This window comes from Microtus pennsylvanicus, chromosome 21 (assembly GCF_037038515.1).
Source record: "Microtus pennsylvanicus isolate mMicPen1 chromosome 21, mMicPen1.hap1, whole genome shotgun sequence".
In the NCBI taxonomy this organism is placed as follows: domain Eukaryota; kingdom Metazoa; phylum Chordata; class Mammalia; order Rodentia; family Cricetidae; genus Microtus; species Microtus pennsylvanicus.
The window spans coordinates 953,534-970,236 of record NC_134599.1 but is presented as its reverse complement, the minus strand read 5'-3'; the positions used below and the strand labels follow the sequence as shown (position 1 = coordinate 970,236).

Below are 16,703 nucleotides of genomic sequence, written 5' to 3'. Positions count from 1 at the left end.
GTTGTGTCATTTAAAACAGCGCCTACGGAGCCTGGTATGCTGGCTCCCACCTGAAATAACAGCATTCAGGAGGCTGAAGGTGGGAGCATGGCTGGGAAGTCAAGTAGGCTACATAGCAAGTTCCCTAACAGCTGGGGGGGGGGGAAAGAACACTTTCTGAATCTGACCCTTGGAAACTCCTATCAGTTGTCCTCTGACCACCACACAGAGAGACATGCATGCACCCATACACATGTAAATGTTAGAGATCTAAAATAAAAAACAATGCCTACTGGAGGTTACATAATGTTGTGTGTTCTGAAAGTGGGGGTGCACACCTTTAGTCCCAGCGCTGGGAAAGCAGAGACAGGTGAAACTCTGAGTTCAAGGCTAGCCTAGTCTACAAAGTGAGTTCCAGGACAACCAGGGCTACACAGAAACCCCGTCTTAAAAAAACAAAAAGTATGTTTTGTGTACACATGGACCCATGAGGAGCTTTCTCCAATGCCCCGCTTTGTATAAACACCTGTGTTCCCCCACTCAGCTTTGATTCAGACACCTCCGTGTCCTCTTCCTGTTCTTGTGTGCTGAACAAAACTACATGCCATAAACTATATGCCCCAAGTTACTAATTTTGTTTTGAATGAAGATTCAGTTTCTGTCTTTTGCATACAGGTCTCCAATGAAGGGTATTGCCAGTATTAACAGCACAAATGAAGGTTAACTCTAGACTAGGAACTGCTGTTCGGGTGGGGAAACAGGAATCTGAACTTTTTTTAAAATCTATTATATGTACATTATATATATATGAAATTATCTATTATACATTAAGACAATTTGCTGCTGTAATGCAAAACCATGGTGGATTGGAGGTGCTATTGAGTTTTCTCCAATGTGAAGGAGATCCTTCTGTTTAATTCAAAGTCCTACACAAGCTCAACTGGGGAGGAGGGAGTCTTTGCCTCTGCCAGCCCCTCCCATCTTCAGAAACTATGTGCCTTTTAAAACAAGTTCCTTCATGTGTTGTATCTGTCCCTGAACGAGGAGGGATCTCTGAGGCCTTCTTTTTTGACCTGGCCTTAAAAAAAAAAAAAATCCTATGGCTGAGCATGGATAGCACAGGCCTTTAATCTTTAATCCCCATACCCTGGAAGCAAAGGCAAGCAGATCTCTGAGTTCCAGGCCAGCCATTGTAGGGTTAAGACATTGTATCCGCACAGAATAAGTGCAGTGCAGATATCAAGGAATGTTTGCCACTTTGATGATAAACTTGCAGAACCAAGGTTCCAGCGTAGTACAGGAGGTAGGAGGGGGATTAACTGGTTTGATGGGATGATTGGTATTTGTGACTTACTGTTTTTAGAAAATTATGTTGGTACTGTTTCTTGTATATTGACATACTGAATATTGAATGTGAGTGTTCCTACCTCTACTTTGGTATAAGAGTATGCTTATATTGTATGGATACATCTATCATATCACAATGTACATTTCTACCTCCTGTACTACGCTGGAACCCTGGCTCTGCAAGTTTATCATTAAAGTGGTAAATATTCTTTGATATCTGCATTGCACCCATTTTGCGCGGATACAATGTCTTAACCCTACAAGCCATCTTACCATAGAGTAAGTTCCAGAACTGCTGAGGCTATTACAAACAAATAAACAAAAATCCTATTGTATTTCTAATGGAATTTTCACGAGTTTTGTAATTTTGTAACTATCCAAGCTCCACTTCCTAAACTTTCAGTACTTTTAATAAAAATTTTAAACTGAAGGCATTATTTAGGTGTTGTTAGTAGACGTTCTACCCAATGCACACTCAGCCATCTCTGAGAAGATGACACTGACCATCATACCTACAGCATCTCTTGGGTTCTGAAGCTTAGCCCTCTGCTGACTTTGACTTCCTGGCTTTTCCTTCGTCTCTTCTCACCTCCTGCTGTCCTGTGTAGTGAGATTTGGTGGGATAAAGTATGCTTTTGTCCCTACCCCCTGTAACATATGGATTTCAAGTTTTACTATTGCAATAAAAGTGCTGTATGCTGGCATTAAAAGGAAATGTTGCTCAGCATGGTGGTACTTGAGAAATAGTGATGGGAAGATCAGGAGTTCAAGCACGGCTTCAGCCTCACAGGAAGTTCAGAGCCAACTTGGGCCATATGAAACCCCACCTCAAAAAATAAAATATTCTTTAATGTAAATTCCGCCAGGCAGTGTTAGTAGACACCTTTAATTCCAGCACTTGGGAGGCGGAAGCAGAAGGCAGATCTGAGTTTGAGGACACCCTGTTGTACAGAGAGGGTACCAGAATAGCCAGGGCTATACTGTCTTGAAAAACAGAAACACAACAAAAATGTCTCAACCCAGAGGTGTAGGATGGAGTCTGAGCTGTACTACCTTCAAGCTCCTAGCAAGTACTTCTGGGAACAGGGAAACAGAACCTAACCTTTACATTAAAGTGTAAAACTGTAGCAGCAACAGTATCCCTGGTCCAGTGTCTGAGCTCTGAGGCATGATGGTCATAGGGTCAGGCTAGGTTTCCTGGTGAGGAACCTCTCCTCATTTGACTCCTGGTGACAAGTCTCGATAAACAGAAAACATCCCATGTTTTCTTTTTTTTAAATACAAGTAACAAGATTTATTCCAGACATAGTAAAACATCCAAGGATACATTCACATGTGACCAAGGAACCCACTCTCACCTCCCTCCCCAAATGACAGTGGGGCAGGTACTCAACACTCCTGAGACAAGCGTCTGTGCTTTTTCTCCACTTCTGGGAGAGACACTGGAGGTCTAATCTGAACCTCAAGTGACACCTGGTGTAGGTCTGCCTTCTACTCCTGCCCCCAGAACTGCAGAAACACAGCAAAGCCAGGGGCAAAAAGGGGTAGAGTATGAGACACCAAACTCCCAGAACTGAGCTCTCAGCTTCTTCAAAGAAGTCTTTACTCCCAGCAGGGGCTTCAGGGGCTTCTTCTTGGCCCACCTGAGAAAACTAGCCCCATCTGAGTGCACTCTGCAACCCACCAAGGGAACCCAGCAGTGTGTCTTGGCTCTCTGGCCTATTTTAAGTGTGGGTGGGCTAAAAGAGCCCATAAACTATTCCCTCCTGGAGGGTAGGCTCAGTTCCCATGTTAGGAACAATGTCTACAACTCTTGAAATTTATAAAACAAGTTTTGAGCTATATTTTAAAAAAATCAACAAGAATCTAACTCCAAAAAGAGGTCTTTAGAACAACCTAAGCAGTTCGTTTAAATTATTTATACTAGTTTTTAACAAGGAGGCTAAAAAAGGAAGGGAAGTAGAGGGTAATACTTCCCGGAACTCTCCACATACCTCTGTGGCCCCATTCAACTGTGGGAAGACGTGTGAAATGCTAGGGTGGGCCCTGGAACTGGTCCCCAGTTCCTGCGGTGTGACAGTGCACCAGAAAGGAGAAAACCAAGGACCTGAAAGGCTAAAGAAACAGTAAACCCAGCAGCAGGGCCAAGATGGCAGAGGCTGGGGCACAGATCCCTCCTGTGTCTCAGACTAGCCTTTGTGCTTAGCCAAGGGGGGGGCAAAGAATAAACAATTTTCCTCAGGAAGAAGTCAGCCTAACTTTGTAGTGTCTCTGCGGGGGTCTCACGCCACCCCCCTCCACCCCCAGACGGTGAGGGGCTGGCAACCTTAAAGCAGGCCATTGGGCCTTCCATTCTCTGGAGCCAGCCCACCCCGCTCCCGCTGGTGAATTTTCTGGTGCTGCAGCAGGTGCTGCTTCTGGACAAAGCTCTTCTCACACTCGGGGCAGCTGTAGGGCCGCTCGCCAGTGTGGATGCGCTGGTGCCGCACCAGGTCAGACGGGTGGCTGAAACTCTTGCCACAGTACCCACAGATGAGAGAACTCCGACTTTTCCTCCACGGGATGTGGCCAGGCAGAGCGACTAGGCTGTTGGGTGAGAATCTCTCCTGGATATGAGGGCTGGCGCTGGGGCCCTCCTGCTGGTGGCAGCGCTGGTGGGTCGCCAGGCTGACCTTGCAGCTGAAGCTCCTGTGGCACACATCACACTGATGCAGCTTCGACTTTTTGGCCTGTGGTTTCAGTCGTGGCCTGGGCCTGAGGCTCTCCTCTGGTTCTGTGGCCGAGTAAGACTCTCTGCCCACGTGGCTCTGCATATGTGCAGTCAGCTGCTGCTTGTAGCGGAAGCTGATCTGGCATTCAGAACACTTGTATGGGCTGCTGTCCCTTTTCACCTTCAGGCTCTGTCCACACTCCTGACCCAATTGTACCTGCCTCTGAGTCTTCTGTTTTCGGGGGCAGTCCAATTTTCTACCAGGGGCAGGGTTTCTACTGCCCTCAACAGACTCAGGGTTAGAGTCCCCAGGGCCTGATTCCAAGAGGGCAGAATCTCCTGGACTATTCCAGAACACAGCCTGCTCCACGCCAAAGAAAGCCTGCTGCTCAGCAGCACTGGAAAACATGCTGGGCAGACCTGCAGGGTCCTCCTGCTTGTACAGCACCTCCTGTTTAACCATGGCCCTATCTGCTGCAAGGAAAAAGACCAACAAAAGATTATACTCCAGTACTTTTGGTGTGTCCAGAACCAAATGCTTGGGGACTTCAGGAAGACTCAAAACAAAGCTTCTGAGGATGATTGAATTAGGGCAATCCGGAGGAGGATCTCAGCATCTTACTCTTAGACAACAATGTTATTATAGTTCTCCAAACTTATCTATAAGCTGGTGCTTAAACTCTATGAAAAATGACAAAATACACTGTAACCACTTGGTCCAAAAGTGTTAAAATAACAAATTTGAAGCTGGGTCTGGTGATACAGGCCTTTACATAACCTCAGCTACTCAGAAAGATGAGTCAAGAGAGTCACAAGTTAACAGATTGCTTAGGCTGCACGACAAGTTCAAGACCAGTGTGGGCAACTAAGTGAGACCCTATCTAAATTTTGTTTTGTTTTTTGAAAACATGGTTTCTCTGTGTAACAACTCTGGCTGTCCTGGAACTCGCTCTGTAGACCAGACTGACCTCAAACTCCCTATATCAAAATTTTAAAAAGATTTTTTTAAAAGGGGCTGAAGATAAAGCCTAGCCGCAGATGCTTGCCTAGCATGTGTAAGGCCCTGCGTTTAACACTAAACTAATCGTTTGAAAACCACACAACTAGGAGCAGAGGAATGACTTAGTGGTTAAGAGCAGCAGCTGTTCCTACAGAGGACTCAAGTCCAACTCCCAGTACCTACATGGTGGCCACAACCATCAGTAACTCCAGTTTCAAGAGATTTGATACCTTCTACACTTCAACCATGAAGTACACAGGCAAACAGAAAAAACACCATGCACATAAACTAGTAAAATAATATTATTTTATTCTTCCTGGATGTTCTGTTTAAACACCTCTCCTCATTTCTTTTTCCCTTGGTCCTGTGACTTGTTGCCCACCCTCCACCGCTCACTCTGACCACAGCCTACTATGTATATTACTTATAGGGCATGAAAAAGCATGCTATGCAGTCTGCAATACTCCAAAGACTGACAGGGGTTAAGAACCATCTAGAACAGGGCTAGTCAAAGTATGGTGGCTCACACTGTAATCCTACTCAAGAGGCAGAATCAGGAGGATCATGAGTTCAAAGCCAGCCTGAGCTACATAGTAAGTCCAGGCTATTGTGGACTACGTATTAAGACTTGCCTCAAAAACAGACAGAGGCCAGAGAGATGGCCTGCTGAACAAGAGCACTTGTTCCCAACACCCACACCGGGTAGCTCACAATCCTACCCCATCTTCTGCGCTCCGTGGATACCCCACACATCACACAGTCACACACACGCACATATATAAATAAAAATGAAAAAAATAAAATAAAAATGAAAAAAAACCTTTAAAAACAAATAAGCTGGGTGCTGGAAGCTCCTAGGATCAGGAAGGCAGATGCAGGTAAATCTCTGAGTTTGAGGCCAGCCTGGTCTACAAAGGAGTTCCAGGACAGCCAGGGCTACACAGAGAAACCCTACCAAAATAAATAAATAAATTAATTAATAATAAAATAAAATAAGAAACACAACAAAAACAACAAAACCGAACAGGAGTCCACAACCTGCACATGCCAGATGAAATTATAGGTACTATTTGGCAGTTCAGCTGTGGGCACGCTCCCTATCAGCTATCGGAACCCGAAGGGTAGGGATGGAGAAAGAAGACAGACCAACACTCTAGAACTACTCACCCAGGTGGGTACCTTCTTCTACCAAGTCACCCACCATCTCTGCACCCAATTCCACTTCTTCTTCTGGCTGGCCAAGGACCTCTGGGTTGGAAAAGATACAGTGTGAGTCCACCAGAGTAAAACTTGCAGCACGCTGGTCAGACGCCACTGAACAAACGACCAATGCTAGGGAATCAATACTAACAGTTAAAAAGACCCAGATAAGGCTACTGCCATTTCTCCCCTGGCCAATGGAAATTTCAAGATGTCATTATTTTTAATGACTGGGTAATACCAGTCCGTTGTGTAAATGTACCACACTTTTTTGTTGTTGTTGTTTTGTTCTTGTTTTTCGAGACAGGGTTTCTCTGTGGTTTTGGAGCCTGTCCTGGAACTAGCTCTTGTAGACCAGACTGGTCTCGAACTCACAGAGATCCGCCTGCCTCTGCCTCCCGAGTGTTGGGATTAAAGGCGTGCGCCACCACCGCCCGGCTGTACCACACTTTCTTTATCCATTCTTTAGTTGAGGAACATCTTGATTGTTTCTAGTTTCTGGCTATTATGAATAAAGCTGCTATGAACAGAGCTGTGCAAGTGTCCTTGTGGTATGATGGAGCATCCTTTGGGTATAGGCCCAAGAGTAGTACAGCTGGGTCTTGAGGTAGATCAATTCCCAATTTTCTGAGAAACCGCCATATTGATTTCCAAAGTGTCTAAGTTTGCACTCCTACCAGCAATGGAGGCATGTTCTCCTTGCTTTGCATCCTTGCCAGCATGAGCTGACCCTAAGTTCTGCTGTTCCTTCATTAGGGTGACTAGCTCATGTGCCAGTGTCCACATAGCACCATCACCTCTGCCCATACAGCTCAAGTTTTTCCAAGGATTCCTTCCACAGTGCCTAATTTCATCCCCCTGGCCTTCTTGCTGAGGCAATTCCAGGTAAGGCAGGCTCTGTGGCACAGGAAAACAGCCTCAAGAGAGTATATAGCCCATTTGGGGTAACATGGTCACCTCTTTGACCCACTTTGACTTTTCTCACCCTCATGGATCTGGTCCAGTCAGTGGCCTCCTTGGTATTTCTCCAAGGACCCACATTTAAAAAGCATCTATCTAACAAGAAAAGAATACATTTGTTATACAGCATGTATTAGTAATATATTATACAAAATACTTCCAGTCTACCAAACAAACACGGAGACCGCAGTGGTTGGTAATGATGCTGGCTAATTAATTGCCAAGAAAATGGGTTTTGTCAGCCTATACTGCATATCTCAATACAAGTGGAGACCAGAAAGAAACCAGTGGAATTTAACTGTGTAAAGATATGCTACATTTGTTTAACTATGTAAAGATGTTGGAGGAGGACACTTGTTGGTTCCTGGCTGCTCAGCCCCAAAATAATCACACAGAAACTGTATTATTTAAATCACTGCTTGGCCCATTAATTCTAGCTTCTTATTTGCTAATTCTTACGTCTTAATTTAACCCATCTCCATTAATCTGTGCATCACCATGAGGTAGTGGCCTTCAGCACATCTGTCTCTTGTGGCTCCATGGTTTTTCTCTAACCCTGCCCTTCTTTCTCCCAGCATTCAGTTTAGTTTTCCCCACCTAGCTCTGTTCTACCCTATCAGGCCAAGCCAGTTTCTTTATTAAGCAGTATTTACAGCATTCAGAGGGCAATCCCACATCACCTCCCCCTTCATAAAGATGTGTTATATTTGACTATGTTGCATTTGTTTAATTATGTAAAGATGTGCTGCTGTTTCACCTTGCCTGCCTAAGGCACCTGACTGGTCTAATAAAAAGCTGAATGGCTAATAGAAAGGCAGGAGAGAGATAGGTGGGGTTGGTGGGCAGACAGAATAAGTAGGAGGAAGAATCTAGGTTCAGCTCAAGAGAACAAAGAGAGAGGAGGAGAGGAGAGAGGGAAGAAGAGAGGACGGATGCCCAGGACAAGTTAGGCAGCTGCCAACCAGATATGGAAAAAGCAGTGAAAGCAGGCCATACAGAAAGAAGGTAAAAGCCTTGAGGCAAAACACAGATGAAAACACAAGTTAAATTAAGTTGTAAGAGCTAGTGGGATGCTGGGCAGTGGTGGTGCACAACTTTAATCCCAGCACTCGGGAGGCAGAGGCAGGCGGATCTCTATGAGTTTGAGACCAGCCTGGTCTACAAGAGCTAGTTCCAGGACAGGCTCTAAAGCTACAGAGAAACCCTTGGGGGGGAGGGGGAAGAGCTAGTGGGACAAGCATAAGATAAGGACAAGCATTCAAAACTGCTAGTAAATTTCTATGTCATGATTTGGGAGTTGGTTGGTGGTCCAAAAGAAAACCTGTTACAGCCGCTTTAAGGAGTCAGTTGTCTCCTTCCATCGTGGAATTGAATGCAGGTTATCAGGCTTTATAGCAAGCACTTCTACCCACTAAGCCACCTCAGCAAGACCAGCCTGATCTCCAGAATGAGTTCCAGGACAGCCAGGGCTAAATAGAGGGTTTTTTTCCTCTCAAATAAATAAATAAATAAATAAATAAATAACAAAACAAAAGTTTATTATATTTGTGGTGGTTTGAAGGAGAATGGCCCCATAGAGTCATATGCTTGAAAACTTTGTTGCCAATTGGTGGAACTTGTTTGGTAAAAGTTGGGTGTAGCCTTGTTAGAGGAGGCAAGTTGGTGGGGGGAAGAGGAACAGGGCTTTAAGGTGTCAAAAGACTGAAGCCAGCTTGAGTTAGTTTTCCCTGCATCTTGCTTGCAATTCAAGGTAGGAGCTCTCAGGGCTGTTTCAGTCGCTTGCTACCTCTTATCTCTGCTTGGCCATCAAAGACTCGAACTAACCCTCTGAAACCATAAGCCCCAAATAAACTTTTTTCCTACAAGTTGCCTTGGTCAGTGTCTTACACAGAAACAGCAAAGTAACTAATACTTCATAGCTATGTAGAAAATGCCTATATTATACTTCAGCAATAATATCATAAATAACTTCAAGAAGCAATTGGGTTACCACAGAGAAGAAATAGAAAAGGCTCAACCCAGAGACCTTCTCAAGTCTCTGCAGGTGAGAGGATCTGGAGACTCATTCCTCCTCCCAGCACAGAAGCAGAGGGCAAGAGCCAGGCAGAGTCCTGGGTGCAATCAGGAGGGAGAAAACTGCCACTCACTCAGAGAGACCAGAGTCTCATAGTTGCTCTCCATGACATTCCTGTAGAGCTCCTTCTGCCAGTCCTCCAGGTTCTCCCACTCCTGTTCCGAGAAACAGACCTCATCATTCTCAAGGGATTCGGACACCTGCAATTGAAAGCCACAAGAAATAAGCACTTTGACTCATATCATGAGTGCGAGCCAGTGACTTAACATCTTGACTAATCTAGGCTGAGCTCCCCTTCTTTCCTAACTTTTAAACTTAGAGATTCTACCTTGGGGGTCTCCCCTTTGCTGCCTGGGGGAAGCCGCAGGACCCAGAAGTTCCTGTTGCGCAGCAGGTTCTCCACGTTCTCCAGCCGCCGCTGCAGCAGCCCGTACTCCTGCAGCAGGGTTCCCAGCACAGCCCACTTGCCCTCCAGCTGGTTGCTGAACTCTACAGCTGTCTTCTCAAAGTCAGCCAGCTTCTTCTCGGCTGTCCCTGCTCGTCCCTCAAGACTCTGTAGCCGGGCAGCCTGGGATTCCATCTTCTTCTCCACAGCCTGAATAGCGGCCACCACTGTCCAAAGTGAGATTTCTGTGGTCTGAAAATATGGGTTTTTCTCTGTTGTTTGTGAAGGTTGTGTGGTGGGAGCTAACGGTGTGGAACGCCGTTTCCTCTTGTGCTGTAGGATTGAGGATATGAGGCCAGTGAGACAAGGTCACTTCCAAATACCAAATAAAGAAAGCAAGACCAAGACCAGACTCCTAGCTAGCTTCCTTAAAACAAACAAATCCAAACATACTTTTTATTCTGATACTGTGCTGGTTAGTTTTATATGAACTTGACATAAGCTGGAGTCACTGGAGAGGAGGGAGCCTATATTGAGAAAACGCCTAAGTAAGATCAGGGTGTAGGGTATTTTCCTAATTAGTGACTGGTATAGAAAGGCCCAGTCCACTGCAGGTGGGGCCACACCTGGGCAGGTGATCCTGGGTTCTATAAGAAAGCAGGCTGAACAAGCCATGGAGAGCAGGCCAGGGAGTGAGCAGCACCCCTCCATGGTCTCTGCTTCAATTTCTGCCTCCAGGCTCCTGCCCTGACTTCCTTCAGTGACGAACAATGTTATAGAAGTATAAGCCAAATAAGCCCTATTCCTCCCCAACGTGCTTTTTGGTTAAGGTGTTTCATCACAGCAATAGAAATCTTAAGAAAGATACTGAAAATTTCATGTGGGGCCGGGTATGCAGCTCTGTTGATATCATGCTCACCTAGCACGCACAAAGCCCTGATCTCGATCTGAAGCACCACCACATAAACCAGGCTGTATGCCTGTAATCCCTGTACTTGAAAAGGAGGCAGTAGAGTTAAAAATTCAAGGTTATCCACTACACAGCAAGTTCAAGGCCAGCATAGGCTACAAGAAGCCCAGTCTCTCAAACAAACATAAAAATTATAACAAAAAGGAGGGTAGAAAGAAAAAATTACATATATTGCATATCTACATATAATTTTGAAAAATATCAGAAAAATAGATAAAATATCATCATAAAGTTAAGCTTTTCCCTCAAATTGTCCTCTGCCCTCCACACTCATGTGTGCACACGTATCCAGACACACACACACACACACACAGAATAAATAAATAAGTGTAAAGAACAATTTTTAAAGCCATTCTTGGGCTGGTGAGATTGCTCAGCAGTAAAGGCCAAAAGTTTGGTCTCTGGGATCTACATGGTAGAAGCACAGAACTGACTCCCGGAGCCGGCATCTGACAACCAACCACATGGTGAAATGGCACACTCACTACCCACGAAATAACAAACAGAAACAGGCCAGGCCTGTTGGCACATGCCTTTAATCACAGCACAGGGGGATCTTCGTGAGTTTAAGTCTATCCTGGTCTACATAGCGAGTCCCAAGTCAGCCAGTAAGACTCACTGAAGTACTGGGGCTGGAGAGATGGCTCAGCGGTTAAGAGCACTGCCTGCTCTTCCAAAAGTCCTGAGTTCAATTCCCAGCAACCACATGGTGGCTCACAACCATCTGTAATGAGGTCTGGCGCCCTCTTCTGGCCTGCAGGCATACAAGCAGACAGAATACTGTATAAATAAATAAAAAAAACAAAATATTCAATACTAGGCTGGGCGGTGGTGGCGTACCCCTTTAATATAAAATATTCAATACTAGTCTGGGCGGTGGTGGCGTTCCCCTTTAATATAAAATATTCAATACTAGGCTGGGCGGTGGTGGCATACCCCTTTAATATAAAATATTCAATACTAGGCTGGGCGGTGGTGGCGTACCCCTTTAATCCCAGCACTCTTTTCCCTTTCAGTCTGTTTCTGCCATCTTTTGTTCACTTCTATGGGTTAATTTTTCTGTCACTTTATCAGTATTGTGACCTTATTAATTCTAGCTGCACAGTAATTATTGGCACGTACTAAGACAAATCCCATCTCTATTTCACAGTAGTATCTTGGCTTCTTTTGGCACTGATATTCTACAAACATCAAGAGTTTCACAAAGGTATCTTCAGAGACTGTGTTTGGAAATGTATCAAATTCTACAGAAAAGTTTGAGAAACAACATTTTTAGGAAAAAAATGTTTGATTCATATACAGAATATTTTACTGCATTTGAAGGAATTTTTAGCATGTTCAATATTTTAACATATTCCCTAACTTTCTATTACAGACAACTCTTGCTATGCATCAACCCATCCCAAAATTTAGTGACTTAAAGACACATCTACTTTGCTCACAAATCTGAAATCAAAGCAGAGAAAGCCTCATGTCTATGCTCCCTCTCTGTGAGTGGGGCAGTCACAGGCAAGCAGATACGTGAAGAACCCTAAATACATGCAGAGGTAGATGGATCCAACTCTTCAACAGCCCCCAACCCAAAGTCTAAGACCACATCTAACCCTAAGTCAGACTTGGGTGAACATACTTCCAGTTCTAATAGGTGTCTTTTCCTTTGTATTTTTTATTTTATGAATGTTCGGTCTGCATGTACATATATATGGGCATCACATATGTGGCTGGACCAGTGAAGGAAAGAAGAGAACATTATTAGATCCTCTAGAACTGGAGTTTCTGATGGTTTTGAGTCACCATATAGGTGCTGGGAACTGAACTCCGCAAGAGTAACAAGTGCTCTAGACCATGGAGCCATCTTTCCAGGCCCTCCCTCCCTTCCTTATTTTATCTATACTGTATCATTATACAAAGATATTACATGCTGGTGAAAAAATGGATAAAATAGCAAGGCAATGGTGGTGCACACCTTTAATCCCAGCACTTGGGAGACAGAGCAGGCAGATCCCTGTGAGTTTGAAGCCAGCCTGGCCTACAGTCACGGCTACACACACACACACACACACACACAAAAAACCTGTCTTGAATAATAAATAAGTAAATAAATATAAATAAAATCAAAATTAAATAAATATTAATAATGATTTGAACATATGCCTTTCCCCAGTTCTCTACCCTATTCCCATTTGGGGGAAAGTTTTCCCTTTTTTGAGACAAGATCTTCTATATAGCTCTGGCTGGCCTGGAACACATAATACAGATCAGACAGGCATAGAACTCATAGATATCCACCTGTTTCTACCTCCCAAATGCTGGGATTAAAGGCGTGAGTCATCATGATCAACTAAACTAAAAAAATTAAAAAACTCATTTTCTTGGTCATGCTAGCTGCACTTCAAGGCTCGACGCTGTCCATGTAACCAGACTATGGCAAGAGTGCTGCTGGGGGGGCCACATCCTCACGACTTCTTTCTGCTAGGTAAAATACTAGATTGTATTTGAGTATTCTAAATAATGGTGAATCTTGTCAATTTTCAAATATATCTAAAGCTATGTAATTAGCCTTAAACTAGTTTAAAGATGTCATTTCAAGATAGAAATTTTAATCTTTTTTATTATTAGTGCAGGAGGATTTCCGATCTCTGGCAGTGATACACTTCTGTTTCTTTTAATTAGTATTATTAGTAACACTAGTTCTTTTAAGTAGTCAAACTGCTCTCATATCCTTTTATACTTAATTAACTACTTGTATTGACTTACCTTTTGGATTTTTCCAAAATGAAGGTTGAATTTTTCCTATCCTTATAATCTTTGCTTTAATTCAATTATATTTATTGTAACTGACTTTTTTTAGTTTTAGCAATTATGAAAAGTGTATTTACAAAGATCAATGATTTCTGATCTCTTCTTCCTAAGTTCTACATCAATGCTGTCGTGTAGTTTAATTATTTGTCATTAATTGCTCAATAAGTTACTGTCTTATTCAGTCAGGCACTTAATCCCAGCATTTGAGAGGCAAAGCCAAGGGGATCTCTTTGAGTTCAAGGCCAGCCTGGTCTACATATCAAATTCCTAAAGAGACACAGCTAACCTGACCAAAAAAGAAAGTTTACTGTTTGCCCCAGTGTTGCCCTCAAGTCCCATCTTTAGTTTTTTTCCCTATAGTCTCTTGATTTCATAAATTTTATCAAATACAATTGCTCAGCAAATGCTCTCAAAATGGGCTTCACAACTCTGTTCATATTTTAAGAGTTCATGCTTTCTACTTTTGGGTTATAAATTTTATTATGCTTTTCTTAAATTATCACATAAAATGATGGGTTTATGATTTATTACACATTTCAAATATCATTTACATAGCGTTTTCTTCCTTAGTATTTTTATTTTCAGTTGTTATTATCGGACATGAATTTGGCTTAGCAGTAGAGAATCCTCACCTGAAGAGAGATGTCTGAGAATACAAACATGTTCAAGAACAGTTTAAATAAACTCTACAATGTCAAAACTGTAAGTTCAAGTCTAGCTGGGATTTTGGTGGACCTTTATTGCTTTGTCTCAGAGAGGTCTGCTGGTGAGGCACAGCTAGGAGTGGAGTCTACTGGTCCTCCCGCTCCACGCCAGTGCTCATCTCGTCGACAGAAAAACCCTTAAAGGAGCCAGATGCAGATGCCGCCAACACTAGTTTCCCAGGTCAGCGTTAACTCCTTGAAAGCAAACCCTGATAAATCTTTCAGTGCGCTCCAAAGTAGTTCTTACCCATTTCCTAGATAAACCACAGCCAATTCTAGGCAAGGCAAAGTTTTCAACACAAATTTCCTTTGTTTTTTCTTTCACAAAGAGATATCTCAGGATCCCAAAGTTTCTGAACCCAAAATGCTGCAGTAACACAAGGGTGATCCTCCTGACACTATCTAGGAGTCTGGGGATGAGACAGCATAGGGGTCTGGACCGGGTTTGTCTTCTCTGCCAGTTAGAGAACTAAAACCAAGAAAAATCTTAAGCTCCACAAGTAGCATCAGAAAATTTTCAAACGCTACTGACAGAATCCGCAGTTGAAGAAAAGTATTGATTGGGGGACAAGGAAACGTGTACAACAGACACGCAGAGAAAAGGACCCTCTGCAAAGCAGAGGGGACCCAGGAAACTGTTGTTTATTTGTTTGTTTGTTTTTGAGGCTGGAACTCTTAAAGCCTCTCAAGTTTTCCTCCTCTAACTTAGGGTCGTTCCATTTGAAGATGGTTGATTGGCCCAGAACTGTTGAGCAGTCCATCAGAAGCGATGGGAGACAAATCCTATAAAGCCTTTGATTTAGGCTTCCAGGCTTATCTCAAGTAGGGAGGGTGAGGAAGATTTTGGAAATTTGCCATCTTTAATTATCTAACCATGGCCCCCTCTCCCTGTTTGTCTAGCAGGGAGTCTGTCTAACTAGCACTAGGGTTGCAGAGGCAATTCAAAGCTAGCGTGGTCTACAGGTCAAGACCTTATTTTGAAAGATTAAAAATAAATTAGACAAGAAAAAGGCTTGTGCTTGTAATCGCTGCACTTGGGAGTCAGAGGTGAGAGTTTAAGGTCATCTCGGATAGGCTAGGCTGAGGCGCACGTGACTGTGACCCAAAACACAACCACCACCAATCAAAAGCGAGCATAATGGCTCACACCTGTAATCCTACCACTGGGGAGACCGAGTAGGAAAGACTGTCACCAGCTCCAGATCAGCCTGTACAACAAAAAGCCAGTTAAGTTCCATTTATCCTGCCCTTTGCCTAAGTTAACCGCTACTGTGTCAAAGTATAAGAAGACCGGAGCCATAAAAAAAATTAGAAATTTCTTTAACAACGAATCCAACATTATCAATTCAAGTTAAGGAGACAAAGGCCTAGAGAGATGAGCACAGGCTGCCGAAGGGGGTGAGGGCTGAGATATTCCTCAAACCAATTTTCAGTGTCTTCCCATTCCCTGAATAGCTGGAAGAGGGGGGAAGCAGATAATACTGCGCACCTACAGCTCTGTAAGTACACCTGTCCCCAAGGAGAGGTGGCCCCGCCTGGTTTCAACCTGTAGCTGCAAACTCAGTACAGAAATCTACGACAGAACATAGCATCCGGACCAAAACCCACTGGTCGGAGAGAAGCCCTAAGTCCCGGAGTCTCCCGCAGCTGAGCTCAAAGGCAACGAGCGGTTTTAAACCGCGCCATCACTCCAACTCAGAAAACGAGTCCCTAGTTGGCACGAAGCAGGGAAATATGTGGGCGCAATCACAAACAATTCAACAAGCTTCGCAGAAGTTTCTATGGGAAGACGCAGAGGGCCAAGGCTCCGAGCCCTGCGCAGAAAGCTCCGAGGGAGCGAGCAGGCGGAGGCTGAGGGTCTTCGGGAGGGAGGGCGGCAGCCGCCGGCGCCAACGGCCGCGGAGGGAACCAAGCCCGCGACCGAGCTCCGCAAGCCCCGCCCCTGCCAGGGCGCTGTCTCCCCCGGCGCCCTCGCCGCCCGGCCGGCGCGCCTTACCCGAGCAGGCGCCGACTCCGCCATGGTCGCAGTCGCCCCACAATACCGACTGGCGGGAAAGTGCTCCGGCTGTGTGCCACTCCGCCAAACGCCCGGACTTCGGGAAGCCGCCGCCGCCGCTGCCGCCACCCCCGCCGTGTTGATACAAGGTGCATTCTGGGAACGTCCCCCCGCCTCCCCGAGCCAAGAAGAGCTGCAGCCGCTGCTCCGGCCGCGCGCTGTTTCTATTGCGCCACAGTGCGCCGGGACGGTGAACAGCAGCAGCTCGGAACCCCAGTCTTTTGAGTGCGGAGTATAAACGCAAGCGCTCGCATTTTTTGAATTTAAGGTAAGCCCTGCACACCGCGAAATACTTTAAGAGAGTCAGATATGTGAAAGTTAAAAAAAAAATACGTGGGAAGGACAGGGACTAGTAGAAAGGGTAATGGGGTGGGGGTGGATGCGATTGCAATACGTTCTGTACATGAACAGTAATTGTTAAAAATAAAAATAATTTTTTATAAAAATAATTTTTAAATGAGTAAATTCCACACTTTTCTCTGAAGGAAGAACTTGAAGAAAAGGTGTTCTCAAAGG

The 16,703-nt window shown here is 44.5% G+C and overlaps 1 protein-coding gene across 2 annotated transcripts; it reads right to left on the bottom strand.

Moving 5' to 3' along the window:
- Positions 1 to 2,602: 2,602 nt before the first annotated feature.
- On the bottom strand, positions 2,603 to 16,267 carry LOC142839225 (zinc finger protein 212-like). Of its 2 annotated transcripts, none has more exons than XM_075955203.1 (5): positions 16,128 to 16,267; positions 9,599 to 9,988; positions 9,344 to 9,470; positions 6,204 to 6,284; positions 2,603 to 4,510 (listed from the first exon to the last, which is right to left on the bottom strand). In XM_075955203.1, the coding sequence occupies exons 1-5, from the start codon at positions 16,149 to 16,151 to the stop codon at positions 3,654 to 3,656; spliced, it is 1,479 nt and encodes a 492-aa protein (XP_075811318.1). In that variant the 5' UTR covers positions 16,152 to 16,267; the 3' UTR covers positions 2,603 to 3,653. The 2 variants fall into 2 exon arrangements, with proteins under 2 accessions (XP_075811318.1, XP_075811319.1); XM_075955204.1 differs by having other exon boundaries at positions 3,527 to 4,507.
- Between the last annotated feature and the right edge of the window lie 436 nt (positions 16,268 to 16,703).